We start from the raw sequence: 24,728 nt of genomic DNA on the forward strand, positions 1-24,728 counted from the left end.
CCGAGGGGCTCCGGGAAGTCAGGAGAAGCGGGGTCCCCCCCTAAAAAAGTGGCTGGCAAGGATCTGACTAATTGGGGAGAAGAAAAATGAAAGGAGGTGGGGTTTCACAAGTGTTTTGAAAGTGGGGAGAGCTTTGGGCCTGCAGATTTGAAATGGGGATAGTCGTCCCAGGCGGGAGGAAAGATGTGAATGAGGTAGGTGGGAGAGTCAAGGTGAGCTCCTCGTGGGCAGCGATCTTGTCTACCCACTCTATTGCGCTATACTCTGCTGAGCGCTCAGTACAGTGCTCTGCGCACAGTAAGCACTCAATAAATGCCACCGATCCGTCGATTGAATAGAATTAAGGGTATGAGCTGGCGGGCAGCGGGAGAAGAGGAGACAGGAGGAAAGAGCTCATGTCCTTAGAGCCAGCGATTGGGAGTTTCCGCTCGATGCCGAAAGGGACGGACAACAAAGCGTAGACTTTTGAGGAGATGGGAAGACGAGTGCCGAGAAAAGCTTGGTGCAGACGAACTGTCAGCGGAGCGAAGTTTGGATTGGAAAGGGGAGAGGCCGGAGGCAGGGAGGCTGGGGAGGAGGCCGATGCAGAACTCTCATCGGGATAAACCCGGCCATTTGAAGGCGAGAAGGCCGGCTCCGGGAAATGTCATAGAGGAGAAACCGGCCAAGCCGAGTGACAGACTGAATGCCCGAGTTGAAAGGGGACGCAGAGTCCCAGCTAATGCCAGGTTTTGGGGCTTCAGAGGTCGGGGGGCCGAAAACGTCAAGAGCGGTGACGAGAGATGTGGGAGGGAAGATGAGTTGGGGTTCGGACAGACTGAGCCTAAGGTGTCGGCGGGACATCCGCTGGGAGACGTCCTGGAGGCAAGAGCTTAAAGTTCAAGCGGAGCAAGGCGGGATTGGGAGTCACCGGCGTAGAGGTCGACGTCGCCTCTCTCGCCGCTGACCTCTCACTCGCTTCCTACCTCTGGCCCGGACCACCCTCCCTCTTCACAGCCCACAGACGATTACTCTCTGCTTTCAAAGCCTTAATGAGGGCACGTCTTCTTCAAGAGGCCTTTCCTAAGTCCTCATCTCCCCTACCTCCGCTCCCTTCTACGTCACTCCGATCTTCTTTTATTCACCTCTCCTTCAGCCCCTTACGTACATCTCCATAACTGATTTACATTAATGTCCCCCTTTAGACTGTGAGCTCGTTGTAGGCAGGGAACGTGCCCGTCAACTGCCGTACTCTCTCAAGCGCTTTAGTTCAGTGCTCTGCCCACAGTAAACGCTCAATAAATACGATCGACTGAGGCGAACCCTTGGGAGAGAGTGAGCTTCCCGAACTAATCAGTCCAATCAGTGGTGCTTGAGTGCTTACTGTGTGCTGAGCGCTGTACCGGGTGCTTGGGAGAGAAAAAATACAGAGTTCCCTGCTCACGAGGAACACTCAGTCGAGAGGGTGGGAGACAGACATTAATATAAATGAATAAGTGAGTTTATTCCAGAAATAAACGTATATGCTGTGAGGATGGGAGGGAGGATGAACGAAGGAGCGAGTAAGAGCGGCTCCGAAGGGAGCGGGAGGAGAGGGCAGGGCTTAGTCGAGGGAAGGCTTCTTGAAGGAGATGCGCCTTCAGTAAGGTTTTGGAAATGGGGGAGAGCAATTAATAAATGATGTTGGTATTTATCTGTCTGATACGAGGAGGGAGGGCGATCCAGGCCAGAGGCGGGAGAGAGGTCGGCAGCGAGCTAGACGAGATGGAGGTACGGCGAGAAGGTTGGCGTTAGAGGAGTGGAGTGTGTGGGCTGGGTTGCGGCAGGAGAGTAGCGAGGTGAGGCGATTAAGTGCTTTAAAGCCGACGGTGAGGAGTTTTTGTTTGGTGCGGGGATGTTGGTAGACACCCGTGTGCTGTGTGACCTTGGGCAAGGCGCTTCGCTTCTCTGGGCCTCAGTTCCCTCATCTACAAGATGGGGATTGAGACCGTGAGCCCCACGTGGGACCGGGGCCGCGTCCAACCCGATTTGCTCGTGTCCGCCCCGGTGCTTAGTACGGTGCCCGGCACGTGGTGAGCGCTTAACAGATACCACAGTTAGTATTGATTGGCTCGTATCCACCCCAGCGCTTAGTACGCTGCTCGGCACATAGTAAGCGCTTAACGAATACCACGGTTAGTATTAATGCCAAGATCAGATAGCGTTTCCAGGAAAAGGGTATGGTCCACTGTGTCAAAGGCAACCAAGAGGTCAAGGGGGATTTAGGGTAGAGTCCGTCAGATTTGGCAAGGAGGAGGCGACCTTGGAGAGGGTGGTCTCCGTGGAGCGAAGCGGGTGTAAACCGGATTACTGAACGTCCAAGAAGAGAGTGGGAGGAGGGGAAGTGGAGGCAGAAGGTGAACACAATCCATTCAAGGAATTGAAATTCTGTAAAGTTGCAGAGGCTCAAGGAATGCGGAAGAGTGCCCGATCCAGTCCAGCGAGGGTGAAGCAGAGGCCGATAAACAGAGCGGGGTCATATGCATTTGACCAAAATGTCACCCGTGAGTACAGCCGTTTCTTCCTACCCTGAAATTCCTTGCACCGACTTGAGTATTGTGTGATGACCAGAACGCTTATTTTCGTTCTGGTATTTCTTAAGTACTGGGGTGTGTAGAAGCTAATCAAGTTGGACACAGTCTGTGCCCCGCAGCCTTAATCCCATTTTACAGATGAGATGGCCGAGACGCAGAGAAGTTAAGTCAAACTGTGGTATTCATTGAGGCACCGTACTCAGCGCTGGGGTGGACGCAAACAAATCGGGTCGGACGCGGTCCCCGTCCCACGTGGGGTTCAGACTCAATCCCCATTTTACAGACGAGGGAACTGAGGCACAGAGAAATGACTTGCCTAAGGTCACACAGCAGACAAGCGGCAGAGCCGGGATTAGAACTTTCTGACTTGGAGGCCTGTGGTCTATCCACTACACCTTGCCCTCCGTCAAAGAGCAGGGAAGGGGTGGAGGCGGGATTAGAACTCGGGTCCTTCTGACTCTCAGGCCGGTGGTCTCTCCACTAGACCACATTGCATTCGTGTTCTGAGAACAACATTCCTTTATACTTCCGTCGCGGGAGACCTATATTAGGAGAATAAAACGCGTTGTCATAAAACTGGGTCAAAATAAGTGAAAGCACGGGGAGATGATTCATAGCTTCATACATAAAAGGGAATGCTTGGGTGCTATCATTTGTTTCCACCCCTTTTTAAAATCAGAGTTTCTGGGTATATGCAGGTATCGGCCATTAAGTAGCATTTAATATTTGGTATAGAGTTGGGGAAGAGCATCAGTAACTGCTCAAGCCCGGCGTAGGCAGAGTCTGTCTGTCTTTATTGCCGAATTGTACTTTCCAAGCGCTTAGTATAATGTTCCGCACACAGTCAGCGCTCAGTAAATACGATTGAACGAATGAATGATCACTTAGAAACCAACGCACTTATTTCTGGATCTGGTTTAGAAGTCTAACCCGGGGTTCCCCACTGTGGAAATACCGCTGCGCGTCGCCTCAGAAATTCTCGTACGCAGTCCGATCCAAAGGGACTGCAGCTTTCCCGTGCCCTGTTACAGGCTGCGAAGGCAGGTTCCCGGTGGCGGGGGTGGGGAGATGGGAAGGGGAGGAACTCCGGAGGGATTTCGGGTCACGTTGCCGTGCCCATAAAGTCCAGTTTGGTGTTCTGGAGGGGAATCACCCATTATTTATAGATGAGTAATATCGCCGCACGAGTGAGTAGGAGAGATCCCATGATAAGTTATCTGGCTCTCTTTCCTCTAAAATGGATGTAGCCAACCCTTCCCGCTGACTCGACCCCACCTTCCTTTAAACTCTGTCCCCTATTTTCCACCTTGTCGTGGCTTTTCAAATAGTTTCTGCATTTCCCCCGCAGCTCCCGATCTCCACCCCCCGGGCTTCTGCCATAAACGCGGCTAACGTCGTCGTGCCGAAACCAAGCGCACCGTAAATTTTCGAAACGTCCTGCCGTTCCTCTTAACTCCACACGTCTCAGCGTCCTGTATTTATAGCTTCTGCATAAATATTTATAGGGCCACATTTTGGCGATAAACAGAGCGTGGTTATCATTTACCTCGTTAAAGGTTTGAACAGGACCGGTAGGACTGGATCGTAAACTGGATCCGGAGATCCAGCCTCGATCTGGTTCTTCGTCCTGATTTAAACCCAGGGTCCCCGTCCCCTGGAATCCCCTCCTTTTCTTCTCGTAGCAGCAACTTTGTGGCCACGTTATCCTCGGGCTTCGGCCAAAACCAGCTTCCCACATTCATTCCCTTTCGATAGCTTGGAGGTGCCACGGGATTCTGGTTTCTCCCCATTTTTTGGTCCACTTCCTTCCCCATAACTGGCAGTGCTCCAGAGGACTGACTCGGGTCGTGGTCAGAAGAAGGGGTCCCGAGAAGGGCCCTGAAGCCTGAGTTCCTTCCTTGTCCCGGAAACTTGTGGGCTTTCAGTCTTATCTGAACCCAGAAGGTCGTGGATTCTAATCCTTCCCAGGGACCTGAAACCTGGCCCTAGGCACAGAGTATTTGTTAAGCACTCAGGGGAAAGAGACAGTATAATCAGATCAGACACTCTCTCTGACCCACTTGGGACTTATAACCTAAGCAATCCACTTCTTGGATAACCTTTGATGGGAACATGTAGTGGAAAGGGTCTAGGCCAGAGTTCTAATCCTGGTTCTGCTACTTGCCTGCTTGGTGACCCAGGGCAAGTCACTTAACATCGAAGCACCTAAGTTTCCTCATCTGTAAAATGAGAATTAGGTACCTATTCATTCAACCGTATTTATTGAGCGCTGACTGTGTGCAGAGCACTGTACTAAATGCTTGGGAGAGTAGAATACAACAGTGAACAGATTCCCTGCCCACAACGGGTTTACAATCTAGAAGGGGGGAGACAAACATGAATACAAATAAATAAAATTACAGGTACGTACGTAAGTGCTGTGAAGCTGGTGGGGGGGCGGGGAAGGGCAAAGGGAACAAGTCAGGGCGACGCAGAAGGGAGTGGGAGGTGAGGAAAGGTGGAGCTTAGTCTGGGAAGGCCTCTTAGAGATGTGCCCTCAGTAAAGCTTTGAAGGCAGGGAGAATAATTATCTGTCAGATTTGAGGAGGGAGGGCGTTCCAGGCCAGAGGTAGGATGCGGACTAGGGGTCGGCGGCGAGATAGGCGAAATAGAGGCAGAGTGAGAAGGTCTGCACTAGAGGAGCGAAGCGTGCGGGCTGGGTGGGAGAAGGAGCAAAGTGAGGTGAGGTAGGAGGGAGCAGGGCGGTGGACTGCCTTAAAGCCAATGGTGAGGAGTTTCTGTTTGATGTGGGGGCGGATGGGCAACCACTGGAATTTTCTGAGAAGCGGGGTGACAGATTCTGACCGTAGAAAAACGATCCGAGCAGCAGAGTGAAGTACGGACTGGAGTGGGAAGAGACAGGAGGCTGGGAGGTCAGTAAGGAGGCCGATGCAGTAATCCAGGCCAGATAGGATGAGCGAATTAACGTGGGAGCTGTTTGGATGGAGAGGAAAGGGAGGATTTTAGCGATGTTGTGAAGGTGGGACCGCCAGGATTTAGTGACGGATTGAATACGTTGGGTTGAATGAGAGAGAGGAGTCAACGCCAAAGTTATGGACTTGTGAGTCGGGAAGGCTGGTGATGCCGTCTACAGTGATGGGAAAATGGGGGAGGACGGGGTTTGGGTGGGAAGATAAGGAGTTCTGTTTTGGACATGTTCAGTTTGAGGTGACAGGAGGACGTCCAAGTAGAGATGTCTTACAGACAGGAGGAGATGCGAGACTGGTGAGAGGGAGAGATATCGGGGCTGGAGATGAAGATTTGGGAATCATCAGCACAAAGGTGGTAGTCGAAGCCAGGGGAGTGAATAATAAGTTCTCCAAAGGCCTGGATGCAGATGGAGAATAGAAGGGGACCCAGAACTGAGCCCCAAGAGACCCCCGCAGCTAGGGGGTGGGAGATAGAGGAGCCCCTGAAGGGGAATGAGAATGAACAGCCAGAGAGATAAGAGGAGAACCAGGAGAGGACAGAGTCAGTGAAAGCGAGGTTGGATAACGTTTCCAGGAGAAGGGAGTGGTCCACCATTTTGAAGGCAGCCGAGCCATCAAGGAGGATTAGAATGGAGTAGAGGCTGTCGGATTTGCCGAGAAGGAGATGATCGGTCACCTTTGAGGGCAGTTTCTGTGGAGTGAAGGGGACGGACCCCCGATTGGAAGGGATCAAGGAAAGAATTGGAGGAGAGGAATCTGAGACAGCGGGTGTAGACAACTCGCTCAAAGGAGCTCGGCGAGGAATGGTAGGAGGGAGACGGGGCGATAACCGGAGGGAGCCGTGGGGTCAAGGGAGGGTTTGGGACAGGGTAGACCCGGGCATGTTTGAAAGCAGCGGGGAAGAAGCCATTGGAGAGCCAACGATTGAAGAAGGCTGTTAGAGAGGGAAGAAGAGAGGGGGGTGAGAGTTTTGATAAGTGCGAAGGAATGGGGTCGGACGCGCAGGGTGACGAGCGCGGGCAAGCGATCTCCTCTCGAGATCCTGCGGGAAGGGATGGGAGAGTTGAGGAGGTGGGGGGGGCGCCGGAAGTGGGAGGGAGAGGGGAGATTTTCAGATCACACCTGATAGTGTCAATTCTGTTGATGAAGTAGGGGGCCAGGTCACTGGGGGCAAGGGATGGGGGCGGCGGAGGGACGGGGGTCTGGGGAGGGAGTTAAAGGATCAGGGCTAGGGTTATGGATAGGGCGTGGGTGTCAATAAGGGTGGAGAAATAGTTTCGCCCGGCAGAGGAGAGGGTGGAGTTAAAGCACGGAAGGACAAAGTTGAAGTGGACGGAGTCTGCCCGATACTTCGATTTCCGTCAGCAGCGCAAGAGCTCGGGTTCTTAGGGCTGTGGAAGGAGGATGGTGGTGGTGACAGCTGTTAAGTCGAGGAGGTGCCCAGGCGGTGGTGGTAGTTCGGATGCTGGTGCGGCGAGAGTAGAGAGGCAAATAGATGAGGGGGGTGGCGAGCAGCGGGCAAGGGACTGCACGCCTCGGGCCCAACCCCCGTCCGAGTCTGCTCTAGCCCTGTCCTGGGACTCTACCATTAAAGCAAACGGGGGCCTTGCCATGAAAACATCACCTATCACCCTGCAGATGCCAATGGGTGGAGCAGAGTCCGACGGAGCCCGTACGTCAAAGACGACCACTTCCTAGTAAAGAGATTTCTTGAATAGTGAGAGCGCTGAGGTTTCTTCTGGAAGACGACGACTTGGCCTTTAATTTTTAAACACACGGAAGACAACATTTTTCAATTCTACACTTCCCCCATCCAAGGGACGAGGGATGTGACCTAAGGAAAGTGATTTTTCAAACGTTTTCTCAATTTGGAATGGCTTCTCAGCAAATACGGTGCACTTTGACATCTTACATTAGAGGGCAATAGTTTATTCAGCTTGAAAAGATATTGTCTCACAAACAAAAGAAATCACTACATGGAAATCAAACAAAAAAATCACACTGGTTGCAACCCAACAGATCAAATCCACGGGCATTGTGGCCCGCTTTCTGGAGTGAATGTAAATTTCCAAGTTTATCAATTCATGCCCACGGCACTAATTTTTAACATTAGCTTCTCCATTGTCTTTCATTTTCGTTATTGTTGCTCCAAAATAGAATCCTGGGAGATGAAATACTGTGACTTATTTGTTGGCTTGTTCTGTCAGGTACATCAGTGACCTGGGATCTATTTATGTAAATGATCTGATTTTCATAAGCAGAAAAACCCCAAAACAAATCCTGGTAGCAGAGAAACCAAGTCAGGATGCATCGAGGCAAACGATAGGATCAAGTGAGTTTTCCAAAATATAGCCTTTCATCTTCGGTCTTGTTCTTAACGCTGAAAAAGAGGCAGTTCAATATAACACAAAGCTGACCGACCTTAAAACCGGGGACAAGAATTGAAAGAAGTTTCGTATGTAATTACGTGTTGTAAAACATGGCTTAAAATGCGTAATCCAATGACACTGAGCTGTACAAACCACTCAGAAAGGTACAGTTTGTCATTCTTTGGATTTAATTTCCGCTTAGGTTAAAAATCTACGGTGGAGTGTGTGTGGGAAACCAGCTTCCAGGAGATGACGGATTCAGTGCATTATTTGCAGAGTTTTTTTTTAATCAAAAATTCCACCAGCTGACTTTCTGTAAAATAGTCCGAAGTCCAAAACAGTCCAAAGCTGCCCAGCGCCTGTCTCTCCTGGGAGAAAGAGATTCCCGAAGGATGGACAATCAGGTTACAAAATCTTTTGGAGGATGGAGTTGGGCACTTCCAAAGATTCCTCTTTTACCAGAACGATATCATATAAGTCCTTGTACTTCTCTAATAGTTCATCCACCTGGACGTGCGAGACAGAGAAAGCGAGAGAGAAAAGAAACCGTCAATCCCTGGGGTAGGAAGTAAACGTTCATCGTATTCCACACCTCTGGCTGGACTTCCTCATCTCGGTGTACATTAGCCAATTAGGCCAACAGGCTGAGAGGTGGCTTCCAAGGTGTATAGGAAGCCAGTGGCATTACACAGTCAAAATCCTGGATTTCAATTCCATAGTTCCTCAAAGAGCTTGCAAATCAGTCATTTCAGACCAAGGTTATAAAGGAGCAGCCTGGGAGAGCAGCGTGGCTCAGTGGAAAGAGCATGGGCTTTGGAGTCAGAGGTCATGGGTTCGAATCCCTGCTCGGCCACTTGTCAGCTGTGTGACTTTGGGCAAGTCACTTAACTTCTCGATGCCTCAGTTACCTCATCTGTAAAATGGGGATTAAGATTGTGAGCCCCCAGTGGGACAACCTGATTCCCCTGTGTCTACCCCAGCGCTTAGAACAGTGCTCGGCACATAGTAAGCGCTTAACAAATACCAGCATTATTATTATTATTATTACATTCATCAGATGACAATGCCGATAATAATAACAATGTGCTTTTGGGTTCTTACACAGGAAAAAAAATTTACAAACACTGTAGAACCAGCTGAAAACCGACACTTTTGGGAGGCTGTATGATGGAAATCACCTGTGTCCCACCTAGTACGTGCCTTCCTCACCTGCCACAGGGGGAAGACCTGCTCTAAAACATGCACGACACAGTAGAGAGCTCCCCAAAGGGGAGCTCCTTTCAAAAACTCCTTTTCCCCCACTCTCAGGATTGCATCCGGAGAGTTTCCAGTACTCTGCCAGTCTCGACTACAGGAGGGACGGTCAAACAGAGGTAATAATAATGTTGGTATTTGTTAAGCGCTTACTATGTGCAGAGCACTGTTCTAAGCGCTGGGGTAGACACAGGGGAATCAGGTCGTCCCACGTGGGGCTCACAGTCTTAATCCCCATTTTACAGATGAGGTAACTGAGGCCCAGAGAAGTTAAGTGACTCGCCCACAGTCACACAGCTGACAAATGGCAGAGTTGGGATTCGAACTCATGACCTCTGACTCCAAAGCCCGTGCTTTTTCCACTGAGCCACGCTGCTTCTCTGGTATACCCATTCCACTGCGGGCTTGGGCAGCGGCTAGCGAGCGGCAGGCCATCTGCTCCAAGTCAAAACTCCCCTGTGCTGGGCAGCAGCGGCGAGGGAGAGAATGGAGGGCGAAGACTCGGGTCTGTGGCGTGGAAGAAGGCAATGGTAAACCACTTCTGTGGTTTTACCAAGACAACTCTATGGATCCACTTCCAGAACGACCGCAGACGGAGGTGGGGCGTTCCGGGAGAGGTGTGACCATGGAGTCGCTGCGGGTCGGAGACGACTCGACGCGTAAGATAAGACCCTCTTTTTCACGTGGTTGTAAGGGAACTAGGGTCTGTAGACTTGCTTGGGTTAAAGCATGCTTTCTAGGAAATACACATGGAATTCAGCCGCTACTACGGCTTTTAATTCTTTACATCTTCTGACAGGTAGCTTGCAGTTTCATATATTCAGCTCTTTTCGGCTCTTGAAATGGGCTTTGGAAATGAGGATGTCACAGTCTTCAAGCACATTCAAAATAGGCTAGTTCCCGTAGCAGGCATTTTAGAGCCTCGGGGTAGAAAATTAACAGTCCAAAATTTGGTTAAGAGAAAGAGTAAGAAAAATTCAATGACGGTTTTCAGCCGCCTACTCACTCTGTCATTCAGGTATCCAATTTTCAGAATGTTTTCCACATTCGCCACTCCGTCCGCCATAGTTAAGTCTCCCTGCGAATCCCCGAGGAGGATTATGTTGCTGTTGTCTTTTAGGTTTTTGAAATATTCGGTCCTTTTCAAAGCACCGTCGTGCTTGTTGAACACATGAATTAACTCTCCCTTAAATCCTTTAAGGATGCCCTAGTCAGAGCAACAAAATTCGATATTCAATGACCGGGTTCTATTTGTTAAGCAAATCCTATTCAAAATTCACCTCCTTAACGACTACTTCCCAAGCTCCTGTTTTCTCCCACCTCCCGCCGTGGGAAGAAAGGGCGGGGAAAAAATATATATACATTGGTTTAGGGGCCTACAGTCAAAAATGATTGGAACCCACTGAGTTCTTTTCTGAATTCTTTTCTGAATTTCGGAGTTCTTTGCCTCTTTTTAATTTTAGAACAATTATTTACTAACACACTTACATTGTCATCAAAATCCATGAAGTTGGACACCACTTTGATATTCGAATGATAAACACCAGCCTGTCGGATAACTTCCTCTAGTACGTCTCCGATTCCAGCCGAAAATATGAAAACTGGGATACTGTGTTCATTGAGTTTATCAAAGAAATTCTCATATCCTTCCCTGAAAAATTGTATCTCGGTTACACACGTGCGAGCAAACGTTAGACTGCGTAGTTTCCTAATACTCTTCCTCTTTCTGGGTTTAAAAGTTAACAGACCATTCATTTCTTTGACTCATACTATGAACCCTCTAACACTATTGAGTCCTACTGAGGACTTACAAAATGGGGCTTGCCTTTTGCATCCTTCCACTCTTTCGTTGGGTTCACGTAAAAGTTTAGGTTGCCCAGCCGGAAAAATAGCGTTGGAACTCTATATACTTTTCTGACCTGGGATTTGAACATTTCAGAAGGTGATACCAAATGATCGGGAAGAAAAATATACACATTTCTAAATACATTAAAAGTCCTGTGTGATACAGCTGAGACACGTGCATATTTTCAGCTCTCCTCGGGATCCTTATAAAAAGCATTTCTTATGAGATGAAATGAACCGTTTCATAGACTGCGAGATGCTAATCAGCTGAATCGTCTATGTGGAAGAAACATCCCACAGAGCCGTCTTTTGGAAAGACCAGAGGTATGTTTTTTCAAGCTGTTTTGATTCCACCAAGTTTTATCGTATACTGGAACACCATCCTGGGACAGAGGGACCGTCACCACCTGCCCAGGATTCCGTCTCTGATAAGGCACCAAAGGATGGCCTAACTGGAGTCACAGGACCCGGGTTTTAATCCTGGCTCTGCCACCTGCCTGCTGTACGACCCTGGGCAAGTCGCTTATCGTACCCAGGCCTCAGTTTCCTCATCTGCAAAATGGGATATCAAATACCTGCTCTCCCTCCTACTTGACTATGAGTCCAGTGAAAGACAGGAACTATGTCCAACCTGATTATCCTGTATCTTTTCCAGTGGCCAGTACAGTGCTTGGACACACAGTAAGCGCCTAATATCACCGTCATGTTGTTATTATATTTATAAGAGTAGGATCACGGTTCTCTATTTGAATATCCTTCATCAGGATTAGGGACTTTTCCTTCTAACATATCCAACAGATAATCTTCTATGCTTTCCTTTGTTGAAATGGTGTAAGCAAAACCGCACGGCCATCTCACTCGGTTTTTCCCCCTCTCCGCACTGGAGAGCTAATAAATGGAAATTCCCAACGCTCTGTGGTAGGTAGCACCCCAAACGCTGGGATCTTCAAAACCCAACAGATTTAAAAAATTCAAAAATGAGAGAGCTTTCGAACTGTAGTTAGCTTGAATAAGTATTTTCCATGGCTTTGAGATACGTTAAGGTGCAATACGTGTAATGCAGTGGGGGGAAACAGAACGTTTCAAGATACACCACAAACCTACTTGAGCATCACGTCGGACTCCTCGACGATTTCTGCCAGTTTAGTTTTTTGTAAAGCTTGTTCGACAAGTAAACCGTGTGATTTAGTATACCTAAAGTTTAGACAAAATAAAGAAAAAAAACCATTTACATTTATCCTGGTAACGGACATTCTTCTGTGTGGGTCCGTTCTATCAAGTCACGTTTGCACTTCAGCCCCGTGTACTAGGGACTGATTAGTTCCCTCTGGCACTGTTTGGTGATTAAAATCTGGGCTAAATTTACATGAAAGCAAAGATCACTGATAATCCCATATGCTCTTAATAAAACATTAATCTCACCAACAGGGCATTGCTTCCGTGAGCAGTTTCCCTAAATCACCAGCCTGCAATGGCTAGGCTCATTTTATGGGCTTCTTGGAAGTTTTCTTTGGCTGAACCAGAAAGGTGAAGCTGGCAAGGAGAAGGGAAGATTTACTCGGCTCCTATACGGTCTGACCAATTTCTACTATTTTTCTTTGTTTAGCCCATGAATTAGAAAGAATCCTTTATCTGCAGTTATATTTCCTGTGATTTCTTGAATATTGTAAAGTTAAATTTAGCCAATTTAATTTAGCACTGTGGCCTAGTGGAAAGAGCATGGGCCTGAGAGACAGAGGATCTGGGTTCTAATCCCCGCTCTGCCAAGGGTTCGCTGTAGAAACTTGGGCAAATCACTCAAATTCTCTGCGCCTCAGTTACCTCGGCTGTAAAACGGGGATTAAATCCTACTCCCTCCTCTTTAGACTGTGAGCCCCTCATGAGACAGGAAATGTGTCCAACCTGATGAACTTGCATCGCTCTCAGTGCTTAGAACAGTGCTTGGCACATAGTAAGTGCTTCATGAATGCCATTATTATTATTTTAAATTGGGCAGAGGGCCCGATTCGTTACATTTGTTCAAGGTTTCCTTTACCCAAAGTCTTTTTTTATTACAGTAGAAACAAGGTCCTGAAGCAGCACGTAGTGGATAGACCACGGGCCTGGGAGTCGGAAGGTCTCGGGTTCCAATCCCAGCTCTTCCGCTTGTCTGCGTGTGACCTTGGGCCAGTCACTTCACCTCCCTGGGCTTCAGTTACCTCATCTGTAAAAACTGAGGATTAAGAGTGCGGGCCCAATGTGGGACAGGGACCGTGTCTAACCTGATTAACTTGTATCCACGTTGGTGCTTAGAACAGTGCTTGGCACATGGTAGGCGCTTAACAAGTACCATGGTAATAACAATTCATCTCCACTCTTCGTTATCGCACTAGAAACAAGGTCCTGGTTTGACTATTGCTTTCCCTCTGGCATTTGGGGGAAACCCTCTAATCACTTACCACTCAACCATGTAAGGGAACTTCTCTTCTATGGTAAGGTCGGGATCAATTTCAATAGCGTAGTACTTTTCTTTCAGCTGTAATAACTGGAAAGAAATAAAAAAAACTATTACTGATTATGAAAAAAGCCCAAATAAACGGAAAGGTAAAAATCCTTCTTGAAACACCTCCAACTTCGTCTCCCTTTTCCCAAGCACTCGCCGAAATGTGCTTTAAGTCTGAATAGCTTGCTTCCCACCACTCAAAACCCTCTGTCATTCTTCCAATTCCCCTTTCTCGTCAGTCTAGGCACACTCATAAATTCTGAACAACCCAATGGGGCTTTAGTCCTGATCTTCTAAAACTGTGAGGAATTTCATACTCTTAGAGAATAAATAAGGTACAAAGTGGATTCGGAAAATGAAGAGATGCAGTTTTTCAGGACTATATAAGCACTGAATATAAGAGAATCTGCGTGGCTCAGTGGAAGGAGCCCGGGCTCGGGAGTCAGAGCTCATGGGTTCTAATCCCAGCTCCGCTGCTTGCGAGCTGGGTGACTTCAGGCAAATCACTTAACTTCTCTGGGCCTCAGTTACCTCATCTGTAAAATGGGGATTAAAACTGTGAGCCCCATGTGGGACAACCCGAGTACCGGTATCCCCCAGCACTTAGATGTGTTTTGCACATATTCATTCATTCATTCAATAGTATTTATTGAGCGCTTACTATGTGCAGAGCACTGTACTAAGCGCTTGGGATGAACAAGTCGGCAACAGATAGAGACAGTCCCTGCCGTTTGACGGGCTTACGGTCTAATCGGGGGAGACGGACAGACGAGGACAATGGCACTAAACAGCGTCGAGGGGAAGAACATCTCGTAAAAACAATGGCAACTAAATAGAATCGAGGCGATGTACAATTCATTAACAAAATAAATAGGGTAACGAAAATATATACAGTTGAGCGGACGAGTACAGTGCTGTGGGGATGGGAAGGGAGAGGTGGAGGAGCAGAGGGAAAAGGGGAAAATGAGGCTTTAGCTGCGGAGAGGTAAAGGGGGGATGGCAGAGGGAGTAGAGGGGGAAGAGGAGCTCAGTCTGGGAACGCCTCTTGGAGGAGGTGATTTTTAAGTAAGGTTTTGAAGAGGGAAAGAGAATCAGTTTGGCGGAGGTGAGGAGGGAGGGCCACATAGTAAGCGCTTAACGAACACCACCATTATTATTATTATAAACGCACTCTGTTTCGAAAGCTAGCGCCGCTCCCTTAAATCGGACCTATACGGTAGGACTCTGTTAAGTGCCGTAAAATAATTTCAGTACATTCCCACTTTTCCCAGTGGATTTTATATTTACTTGCACAAATGCCCCAACTTCCGGCAGCGTTTTAACAACATGAAAGCGGGGGTGGGGCTCTCACAAGGGGTCCTATAAGGATTAAGTCTAGCAATAGAGGGGAGCAGGAGAGACAAAACCAGAAAGAAGAAAAGAGGGGAGAAAGATGGTACAGGGAATGAATGCCCCCTTCCTTCTCCTCTTTCCTCCTCTGGAGAGTGTTTAAAGAAGAAACTACTCCATCCCTGGCCTTATCTATGTTCTGACCCTTCTCCTTCCATGCATCTGCTGCTGTCACTGCTGATAATTATGGGGTACAGAAAATATTTCCTCAAAAATTGGGGTAGGGCAATTATGCAGTAGAGGCTACCATGTAAGTAACCGTGGTTATGTCCGATATTTTTAGTCCTGTTCAGAGGTGTATAGTTTTCTATTCTTCTCCTAAACCGCTTTTCTAGTTAGGGAGCTTGTTCCTTGACGGACTGGCAAGATCTTTTAACTGGATTATTCGAAGGAGTCTCCAGAGCAAACTTCCCTAAGAAATAAACGGAAAGGTAAAAATCCTTCTTGAAACACCTCCAACTTCATCTCCCTTTTCCCGAGCACTCGCCGAACTGTGCTTTAAGTCTGAATAGCTTGCTTCCCACCACTCAAAACCCTCTGTCATTCTTCCAATTCTAAGTCCACCTCCTCCAGGAAGTATCCTGATTAACTCCACTTGCCAAGCATGCTGTGATCCACTCTTCCCATTCAAATCATTCTTGTCATTTTTGTCTCTCTCTGTTGGACAATATACATATTCATCACACTCGTGCGTGCGCACACACACACACACACATCTGATGAATTTAGGTTTTTTTAATCTTGGCTCTTGAAGGCAGGGGTCACATCCAGTTTTCAAAAGTGCATCCCAGAGTCCTGAGCCGTGGGTGTTCAGATAAATTACTTCTGGATGATGGCAAATCAAACTAAATTTGCAGCGAGAAATCTGGAATTCAAACTTCCAGGTAAAAAGCAATTTCGTATTCATAGTTTTCGATGTTTTTTCCTCACCTTTTTCCGACAGTCATCTGTAACCAGTTTACAGTTGTCGATGACATCTAAAAAGAGAAAGCACACTGGTCAAGAAAAGAAATTAAACCTTGGGTTTCTGTAGTTCCTTTCACCCTAAGAGTCCGGCGCCCAAATGATTTTGGCATTTCAGGAATGAATGGATCGTGAGAACATAAATTATGTATCTTTTTGCCCCAAGGCATCTGGGTGCTAAATTCTTATTTCCACCATAGTCTGGGTGAGTCTCTGGAAGCCCTGCTATTCGTAATTCTATGATCCTGGTTCTCACCTCTTTCCTGTTCTCCCCGCCTCCTTTAATCTAAAATGATATTACAGAAGACACTTCAAGACTAGTCCTTGGGATCTCAGTTGTTTTGCTACCCATTTAAAGTTGTAAGAAATGGGTGCAATTTCTGTGCCCGAAAAAATGTGGATAGATCACTTCCTCGACAAAACCGTCTGCTGAAGGTCCAACTCCTTGAAACCAGCATTCAAGCGATTTTGATTTATACTAGTATGCAATTAGTACTACGACTACTAATAATGATGATATTTGTTAAGTGTTGACTATGTGCCAGGCACTGTCCTAAGCGCTGGGGTGGATCCGAGCAAATCGTGTTGGACCAGTCCCTTGTCCTACATGGGGCTCGCGGTCTCACTCCTCATTTTACAGATGAGGGGAACTGAGGTGACTTGCGCAAGGTCACACAGCAGACAAGAGGCGGAGCCGGGATTAGAACGCAGGACCTCCTGACTCCCGGGCCCAGGCTCAAAGCAACTGCTCAACCCTGTTGGTCTTCCTCTGCCACACTTCCTGGCTCCACCCCTTTCCTCTTCACCCAAAGAGCCACCACCGTGGCCCGGGCTCACTCGTCCTATCGTGACTAGACTGGATTAGATTCCAAACTCTTCACCGATCTAGGGATCGATGAGGCCGCTGCCCAGAACGACTTTCGGAAGGGTAGCCGGATGAACATCGCCCCACTTCTCAAAACTCTTCAGTGCCCTCTTCGGTTCAATCAATGGGTGGCATTTAATAATTACGGCACTTGGAAAGTGCTAAGTATGTGCCAGGCACCGTACTAAGCGTTGGGGTGGATACAAGCAAATCGGGTTGGACTCGGTCCTGTCCTTCACGGGGCTCACAGTCGCAGTCCCCATTATACAGATGAGGTTAACCGAGGTCCAGAGAAGTGAAGTGATTTGCTCGAGGTCAGCCGGCATTAGAACTCATAACCTTCCGACTCCCAGGCCCGTACTCTATCCACTACGCCATGCTGTTTCTCTATTTATTGAGTGCTTTACTATGTGCAGAGCACTGTACTAAGCGTTTGGGAGAGAACAACCCGACTCGGCAGGAATGTTTCCTGCCCACAACCAGCTTACAGTCTGGGGCGGGATGACAGACATTGATATAAATGGACAAAATTACATCGAGCGGGAACTTCTGACTGTTGGCTTTGAGGTTTCGCACTATCTTTCTCCATCGCACATTTCAGCTCTACCCACCCCTTACTTACTTCCCAGCTTTTCCCAAGCTTCTCTTGTTACCTCGTCGTCTCCCCTGACTGGAATTCCCTTCCCCTTCAAATCCGCCGGACCACAGTTCTTCCCACCTTAACTCCCCCGTCGTTTGTAAAACCTTTTCGTACGTCTTGTCTCCCCCGTTGGAGGCTTTTTGAGGGAAATGGTAGTGTCTTGCTTCTGACATACTCTCCCAAGCACTTGCCGGACGGTGTCCGGCACCCCGGGGGGCTTGAAAACCACCAAAAATCGGTCCATCGACCAAAATACCTCAACTTAAGGGCTGGAGATGAAAGGGTGTTGTGCCCAGTTGCAATTGTCCCTGGGCCGCGATGGCAAAATTAGGGAGTGTTTCTCTGACGGGCGTGCGTCAGTCTAACAGGACATTAGGACAGGACAGTCTAACAGCTCATTCCGGGGGTGGGAGTTAATGGGGGACTCTGAAAGAATGCAACCCCCGGATAGAGGAGAAGTGGGTGAATGCCATATTCCAGCTCGTTGTGTATCTGCAACTATTCTCACTTGCATAAAGCCTTTTTTCCTAATGGCTACAGACCAATAGAGAGAGATAATGATCCAGACAGTCCGGCTTGAGGCCAGGCGACCTGCAGCGCAAGCTGTGACTGCCGTCAGCAGGGGTGGTGAATGCGAGTCCTCCAAGAGGCCTTCCCAGACTGAGCTTTCCCTTTTCCCTCTGCTCCCTCTCTGCACCCCCCTTCACCTCCCCTCTGCTAAGCCCCCTTTCCCTCTGCTCCTCCCCCTCTCTCTTCCTCTCAGCACTGTGCTCATTTGTATATATTTTTATTACCCTATATATTTTGTTAATGAGGTGTCCATCCCCTCGATCCTATTTATCGAGATTAAGTTGTCTTGTTTTTGTCCGTCTGTCTCCCCCGATTAGATTGTGAGCCCGTCAATGCACTGCCTGCTTTACCACTGTGTGCCTCTCCTCAGCAGAAACCACCCCTTCATTGTCTCCCTCTCTGGGCCACCACCGCCGCCCACCACCGAAAGTGGATTTCCTCTGTCCAAAGCCCAGGCCCAATGGGAGAGCGGAGAACTGGCCCAACCTGTGTTGTTTACTCCATTACGTAAGCCATCCGCCACCCAATCCGCCCCGTCCCCCGATGCCACCCGTGGGAGCCGCCCCTGCTGCCGCCCTTCCCAAGCTAAGAGTCGAAAACAGCCAGCTCCTTCCCTGTTACCTGTCTGCTGAGTATGGGAGAAATCCCTCTGGTTCTTCTGCCCTAAATGGCCTCAGACGCCATAAGAACATAAGAAGTGTTACGCGGGATCATCGTCAATCCCAGTAGCCTGTCTCCAGTCATTGGTGTCGCCTTTTCATTTTGAGGGCCCGAGTCAACGGGGGTCAGAGATTTGTTACAGGGAAAGTGATGAGAACTGGCTGGGGACAGTTCTCAAAGAGCTAATGAGCGAGAAAGCTCTCTATCTGTTGCCGAATTGTACATTCCAAGCGCTTAGTACCGTGCTCTGCACATAGTAAGCGCTCACTAAATATTACTGAATGAAAGTCATCCCGGGACTGGAGCCGCAGCCACGGAGGGAACGTGCAGAGGAGGGAGAGACGGGCGGGTGGAAGGGAAGGGGAAGCCGGGAAGACCCAGAAATGACGGCGCAGGCCACCAGCAGTGGTATCCCGGGTTTCCAGAGCTTCCATTCGTTCATTCAATAGTATTTATTGAGCGCTTACTATGTGCAGAGCACTGTGGACTCAAAGGACAGGAAAAGCAGGGCTGGGGGAGATTCGGGTGGTGCTATGGGAGAAGACAGATTTTGAGCCCCATGAGGGATGGGGACAGCGTTTCGTTTCCACCTGTGTATTTTCTGCCAGCATGGAGTACAGCGTACATACCTGAGCTCTTAATAAATACGATTGCTATTCCTACCTTTAAAAGAGGCCCGCCTCTGTCATTCTTCAGAAATAGTACACTCTTTAAAGGATGGCCTAGAAGAAAGGAGACGGGGGACCTGGCTTCCAACCGGTTGCGTGACCCTAGGCAAGTCATTTAACTTCCCTGTGCCTCAGTTCCCTCAACTGTTAAATGGGGAACAAATACCTACTCTCTCTTCCTCTCAGCACTGGTTCCACGTGGTGCTCGCAGTCTGAATCCAACCTGATTATCTCGAAACTACTCCGGCGCTTAGTAAGTGCCACGATTATTGTTATCACTTACGCGATGTTGCAAATCGTAATTTAAGGAGACGACTTAAAAATACCAGACTTACTATGGCACGTTGGACATCTTCTTCCATTGTGGGAAAATCTACTTAAAGTCATATCAAAGTCTGTTATTATCTGTAAAAGAAGATAAAAGGAGCATTGTGTATCGATAAAAACTGATACCCGCAAGGTGTAAATCTCCGGACGTGACACGGAACGTTTGACAGCGAAGGAGGTTATATGTGGAGAAGGTTGAACATCCTTTTGAATCATTAAGTTTCCACTAAAAACCAGTCTGAAAGACTAAAATGAAAATATGTGCCTGCTAAAGCTAAAAAGATCAGAACATAAAAACACACTTGAATAATTAAAAATACACTTTGTTAATGTTTAGTATGTGCATCCCGGAAAGCACATACACTTAAATGAAAATACTGAAGTGATCCTATTGAGTTTAAGGGAATAAGAAAATTATTTTACTTAGAAACTAGGACTCATATCGTAACAGAGCTCTTGCCATAAATTCATTCGAAACCTGGCAAGTTCCACAGGAGATTCAGACTAAAATAAAATACAGTGAAATTAACACAAGGTTAACAATTTACTGCTCACGAGAACTGAAAAAGAAAGAGGTAGTATTAAGAAGGATTTAAACAGTTTAAAAATCCCAAGGATTTATTGGTTATCGTGGGTTAAGGCTTGAAGGCTACATACGATTTTCGCCCATTTCTTTGACTCCAATAAACCTGCCTGCGGAAAGTCGACGTTACACTTCGGAGACCAAGTAAGTTACTGGGTTTATTTAAAATGTAATATCCGTTTCTGACTCGGAGGTAGCCAGGCCACCTTTTGAGATTTTTTTTATTCACTTGGACTCCATCCACACCATCTGTGATACATCCGACTTCCTCTTGCCCCCTTTCCTCTGGGTAAGGCAGGCAGGTTTTGGTTTAAAGGAGGAAGTATTTGGTCTTTGTGGTTGACAGAGCTGCAGTCAACCTTCAAGTGGCAGTGGGTAGGCAAGGATGGCAGGGAATAAGGAGGAGGCCAGGTCAGGCTCAAAAAGAGACCTGATTCTTTAACCGGGGCCGGCGGCAGATGGAAAGGACCCTTAGGTGTACTGTGGTGGTGGTTGATGAGGGTGGGAGGGGAAGCCACTGGAGGGCAAGTGAGGAAATAATCCCAATAATTATTACGATTATATTGTGGTATTTGTGAAGGGCTTGCTTTGTGCCAAGCACTTTACTGAGCCCTGGGGTAGATCCAACCGATCCTCCCCGATGGGGCTCAAACTCTAAGTAGGAGGGGGAATAGGTACCGGCTCCCCGTATTTGGAGGGAACCGAGGCCCAGAGAAGTGAAGTGACTTGCCCAAGGTCACGCAGCAGGGAGCGGCAGAGCCGGGATTAGAACCCAGGTCCCCGACTCTCGGGCCCGGGGGGCTTGCAAACAGGCCACCCCCCTTCCTGATTCAAAAGGGGACTAAACCACGCTGCTCTCTAATTTCAGAATTAGAAAGAGCCCAGCCCAAGTCAGGAATCTGGTTTACTGTGGATCTGGAAAGGGACTGCAATAGTTTGGAGCCAGCGGAAAAAGCCGACGGTCCCCCTGGAGAAAAGTGCTGGTTTCGGGGTTGGGTTGGACTTCTGTAGGATTTCATTACTCGATTTACTCTCTTGGGTACCGATTAGGAAAGCCTTGGTGAATCTTTGAGGATTCTACGTTCCTAGAGTGCAGGGATCGTATCTGCGAAAATGACTTGAGCCGGCCCCCAAAAAGCTTGGGGTGCTTAATCGATTTTGACGGGGAGGAGTCACCTGAAGTTTAGCCGCTCCTCCTTTGATAAGGCCGCAGATAATTTCTTCCACTCTTGTAGGGTTCTTGATGTGAACCGAACTCTTCTGGAATTCTGGCATCTACATAAATGGTAGGAAAAGAGTCGATTAATTGAAATCAGTCAACCAAAGGTAGCGAGTGAGGGTTTACTACGTGTAGAGCGTTGTACTAAGTCATTCGAGAGAGGGCTGTACAACAGAATTAGCGGAAACGTTCCCTGCCCATAACGAGCTTTGAGCCTAGAAGGGGCCATGAATATAAATAAATAATTTATAATATATATAGCATTTGAGCGAGCACCATAAGCACATTCCTTTAATACCGAGGCAGAAATTCGGATCTGTCGATGACACACGATACGGCGTGAAAATAATCTAACGGAAAGGTGGGCATTGTCCTTTTTGATATTTTAAGCTACGGGTTTAGAGTTGGCTCGGAGGAGGAAGTTGTGAAATAGAAATGGGATTGTTTATTTCAGTAGGAAACTTTTCCAGTAGCAAAAATTCTTCAGGGAAAAGAACAATGCGGTAGTGGATAGAGCGGCAATCCTTCCGAGTGGAATGTGTTCATTCTGGGGCAGTGGAGAAACTGCTTTCTTCAGGTCTGGCAACCCCCGGTCTCGGGTCTGTCTCCCCCTTCTAGACCGTGAGCCCATTGTTGGCTAGGGATTGTCTCTCTCTGTTGCCAAATTCTTCTTTCCAAGTGCTCTGCACAGAGTAAGCGCTCAATAAATATGACTGAATGAGTGAATGGTGGGCGGTTTTTCAACCGCATCCATTTGGGCTTCATTGGTCATATAAGGCCCAGTGACTTCCTCAGGTTACGGGGGGGGGATCCCATTTTCCTTCTGAGAAGCTGCGTGGCTTGTGGAGAGAGCCCAGGCTTGGGAGTCAGAGGTCGTGGGTTCTAATCCCGACTCCGCCACTTGTCAGCTGGGTGACCTTGGGCAAGTTACTTCTCTGGGCCTCAGTTACCTCATCTGGAAAATGGGGATCAAGACTGTGAGCCCACGTGGGGCGACCCGATAGCCTTCTATCTATCCCAGCGCTTAGGGCAGTGCTTTGCACAGAGGAAGCGCTTAACAAATACCCATTATTATGATTATTATTTCCTACCTGGCTCCGGGCCAAAGCTGTGCATATTTTGTGACGTAGACGCTGAGGAACCCTTCCAAAGCATCTGGAAAACCATATAAGGTCATGCTTCTAATTCTCTGACTCTTGCAACTTAATAGCAATATCGTCGTCTGTCTCCCCGACCCTCCCCAGCTGTAAGCTCGTTTATTGTTGTATCGTACTATCCCAAGCGCTTAGTACAGTGGTCTGCACGCTGTAAGTGCTCAGTAAATCCGACTGACTGACTGAATGAATAATAGCAGATATGCACCATTTACTGGCCAAATGACTTCCTCCGCACAGTTGCCCAAAACCGATTTTTGAGGAGGGGGAGAAAATATAAGCATAGTAAAAATAATTGTCGCATTTGTTAAGGGCTTACTATGTGGCGACGACTGTACTAGACTGAGGGGTAGGTCAAGTGATGATGCTGTTCGTTAAGCACTTACTATGCATCAAGTCCTGTTCTGGGTGCTGGATTGATACAAGGAGTCCCTGTCCCACATGGGGCTCACAATCTTCATCCCCATTTTACAGATGGGGTAACTGTGGCGCAGAGATATTAAATGACTTGCCCAAGGTCACGCAGTAGAGATGCGGCGGAACTGGAATCAGAACCCAGGCCCTTCTGACTCCCAGGCCCGTGCTCTATCCACTAGGCCCCGGGGCTCATCATCTCGGGGGGAGGGAGAACAAGTCTTTCACCTCCATTTGACGGGGGGGAACTGAGGCAGGGAGGAGCAAAGTGACCTGTGACAGGGTCACAAAGCAGGCAAGCGGTGGAGCTGGGATTAGAACCCAGAGTCCTCGACTCCCAGGCCAGCGGTCTTCCCACTAGGCAACACTGTTGTAGCCATTCATTCGATCGTATTTATTGAGCGCTTACGTGTGCAGAGCACTGTAGTCGGGTGTCGGTGAGTGGGGAGGGTGAGAGTTAAGGTTAAGTTGTTAAGAGTTAAGATGTCTTGTTTTTGTCCCCCGATTAGACTGTAAGCCCGTCAATGGGCAGGGATTGTCTCTATCTGTTCCCGAATTGCACATTCCAAGCGCTTAGTACAGTGCTCTGCACATAGTAAGCGCTGCATACTATTGAATGAATGACTGAAAGGGTGAGAATGTGGATAACTCAGCACGGGGAGGATGGAATTCATTCACTGAATGCCTGTTGTATGCCAAACTTGGGAGGATGCAATAGAAGTGAGACATGATCTCAAGGGCCCTCTTCCCTTCCTCCTCTTCTCCTTTCTTCCTTCTCTTTTTTTCCTACTCCTCCCCTCATTGCTAGATTGATTTCTTCCATGACCTGTGTAATGGCTCCACCCCGGTTTTGATGTTACAAAAACTATGCATAAAAACGGGGCAATTATATGAGTAAATATGGTAAGCATCACATCCCGATTCATTTTAATTACCACGTCCCGGAAGCAGGCAAACTATGACGACGGGCTCTGTGAGACCAGCTAAGTGCCAGGATGCAAAAATGAGCCCCGACCGGATTGAGATGGTGTTCTGGCCTACCCCGGGGAGACCCTCCACACAGCCTGGGATTTTCACCCAGCAACTCAGATCTCAAGAGCTGACAGTGAAGGCGGCCTCTCGGGAAGAATGCTACACGACGACCCGCTGAGTGACAAGGAGGTCAACACTGAATCCAAGTGGATTCAACTGGAAGAAGGGTAGCTTGAATGCGGTGGAAAAACGACCCTAAGTTCCAAATTACATTTTACACCCGCTGAAACCAACCCCTTCCACGGATATGAGACGGGGGTGAACCCCAGACATCACGTTTGGGCCTTTAAGAATACTAATAATGATAACAATAATAATGATAATAGTATTTGTTAAGCGGTTACTATGTGCCGAGTACTGTTCTAAGCATCAGGTTGTCCCGCGTGGGGCTCGCGGTCTTGATCCCCATTTTCCAGATGAGGTCACTGAGGCCCAAAGCGGTTGAGTGACTTGCCCAAGGTCACACAGCTGACGAGCGGCGGGGCCGGGATTAGACCCCACGACCTCTGACTCCCAAGCCATAAGCCGCGCTGCTTCGGTCCGCTGTGAGGTTATGGTTCCGGGGAACAGATGGACCAACCCCGAGTGCCGTCGCCAACAGGGCGTCGGCAACAGAACCCGAAGCAGTGACGTACTCTGTTACGGTCGCAGCTGCCGGTCTAAAGCCGACGGCCGCCTCCTCCCCCACATCCCGTCTCTGGCCTACAATCCCCTCTCCCTTCGTATCTGGAAAACCATCACCCTCCCCACTTTCCAGGCCTTACAATCTCCTC

General features: G+C 48.3%; 1 protein-coding gene and 1 long non-coding RNA gene across 4 annotated transcripts in view; one reads left to right on the plus strand and one right to left on the minus strand.

Moving 5' to 3' along the window:
- The first annotated feature begins 2,090 nt into the window (after positions 1-2,090).
- LOC114806074 lies at positions 2,091-7,926 on the plus strand. Its single transcript, XR_003754190.1, has 2 exons — positions 2,091-2,522; positions 7,160-7,926. It is a non-coding gene; the product is annotated as an uncharacterized LOC114806074 (long non-coding RNA).
- NT5C3A (5'-nucleotidase, cytosolic IIIA) overlaps positions 7,435-24,728 on the minus strand; it is a 61,082-nt gene continuing 43,788 nt past the window's right edge. For all 3 annotated transcript variants that reach the window (XM_001506596.5, XM_007669780.2, XM_039910052.1), the window contains 8 exons: positions 21,313-21,411; positions 19,562-19,631; positions 15,791-15,837; positions 13,428-13,513; positions 12,094-12,183; positions 10,633-10,795; positions 10,151-10,351; positions 7,435-8,397 (listed from right to left, as the gene is read on the minus strand). In XM_001506596.5, the coding sequence (XP_001506646.1) occupies positions 8,296-8,397; positions 10,151-10,351; positions 10,633-10,795; positions 12,094-12,183; positions 13,428-13,513; positions 15,791-15,837; positions 19,562-19,631; positions 21,313-21,411 (858 nt within the window). In that variant the 3' untranslated portion in view covers positions 7,435-8,295. The remainder of the gene's footprint in view (positions 8,398-10,150; positions 10,352-10,632; positions 10,796-12,093; positions 12,184-13,427; positions 13,514-15,790; positions 15,838-19,561; positions 19,632-21,312; positions 21,412-24,728) is intronic.

This window comes from Ornithorhynchus anatinus, chromosome 21, assembly GCF_004115215.2.
Source record: "Ornithorhynchus anatinus isolate Pmale09 chromosome 21, mOrnAna1.pri.v4, whole genome shotgun sequence".
Lineage (NCBI taxonomy): Eukaryota > Metazoa > Chordata > Mammalia > Monotremata > Ornithorhynchidae > Ornithorhynchus > Ornithorhynchus anatinus.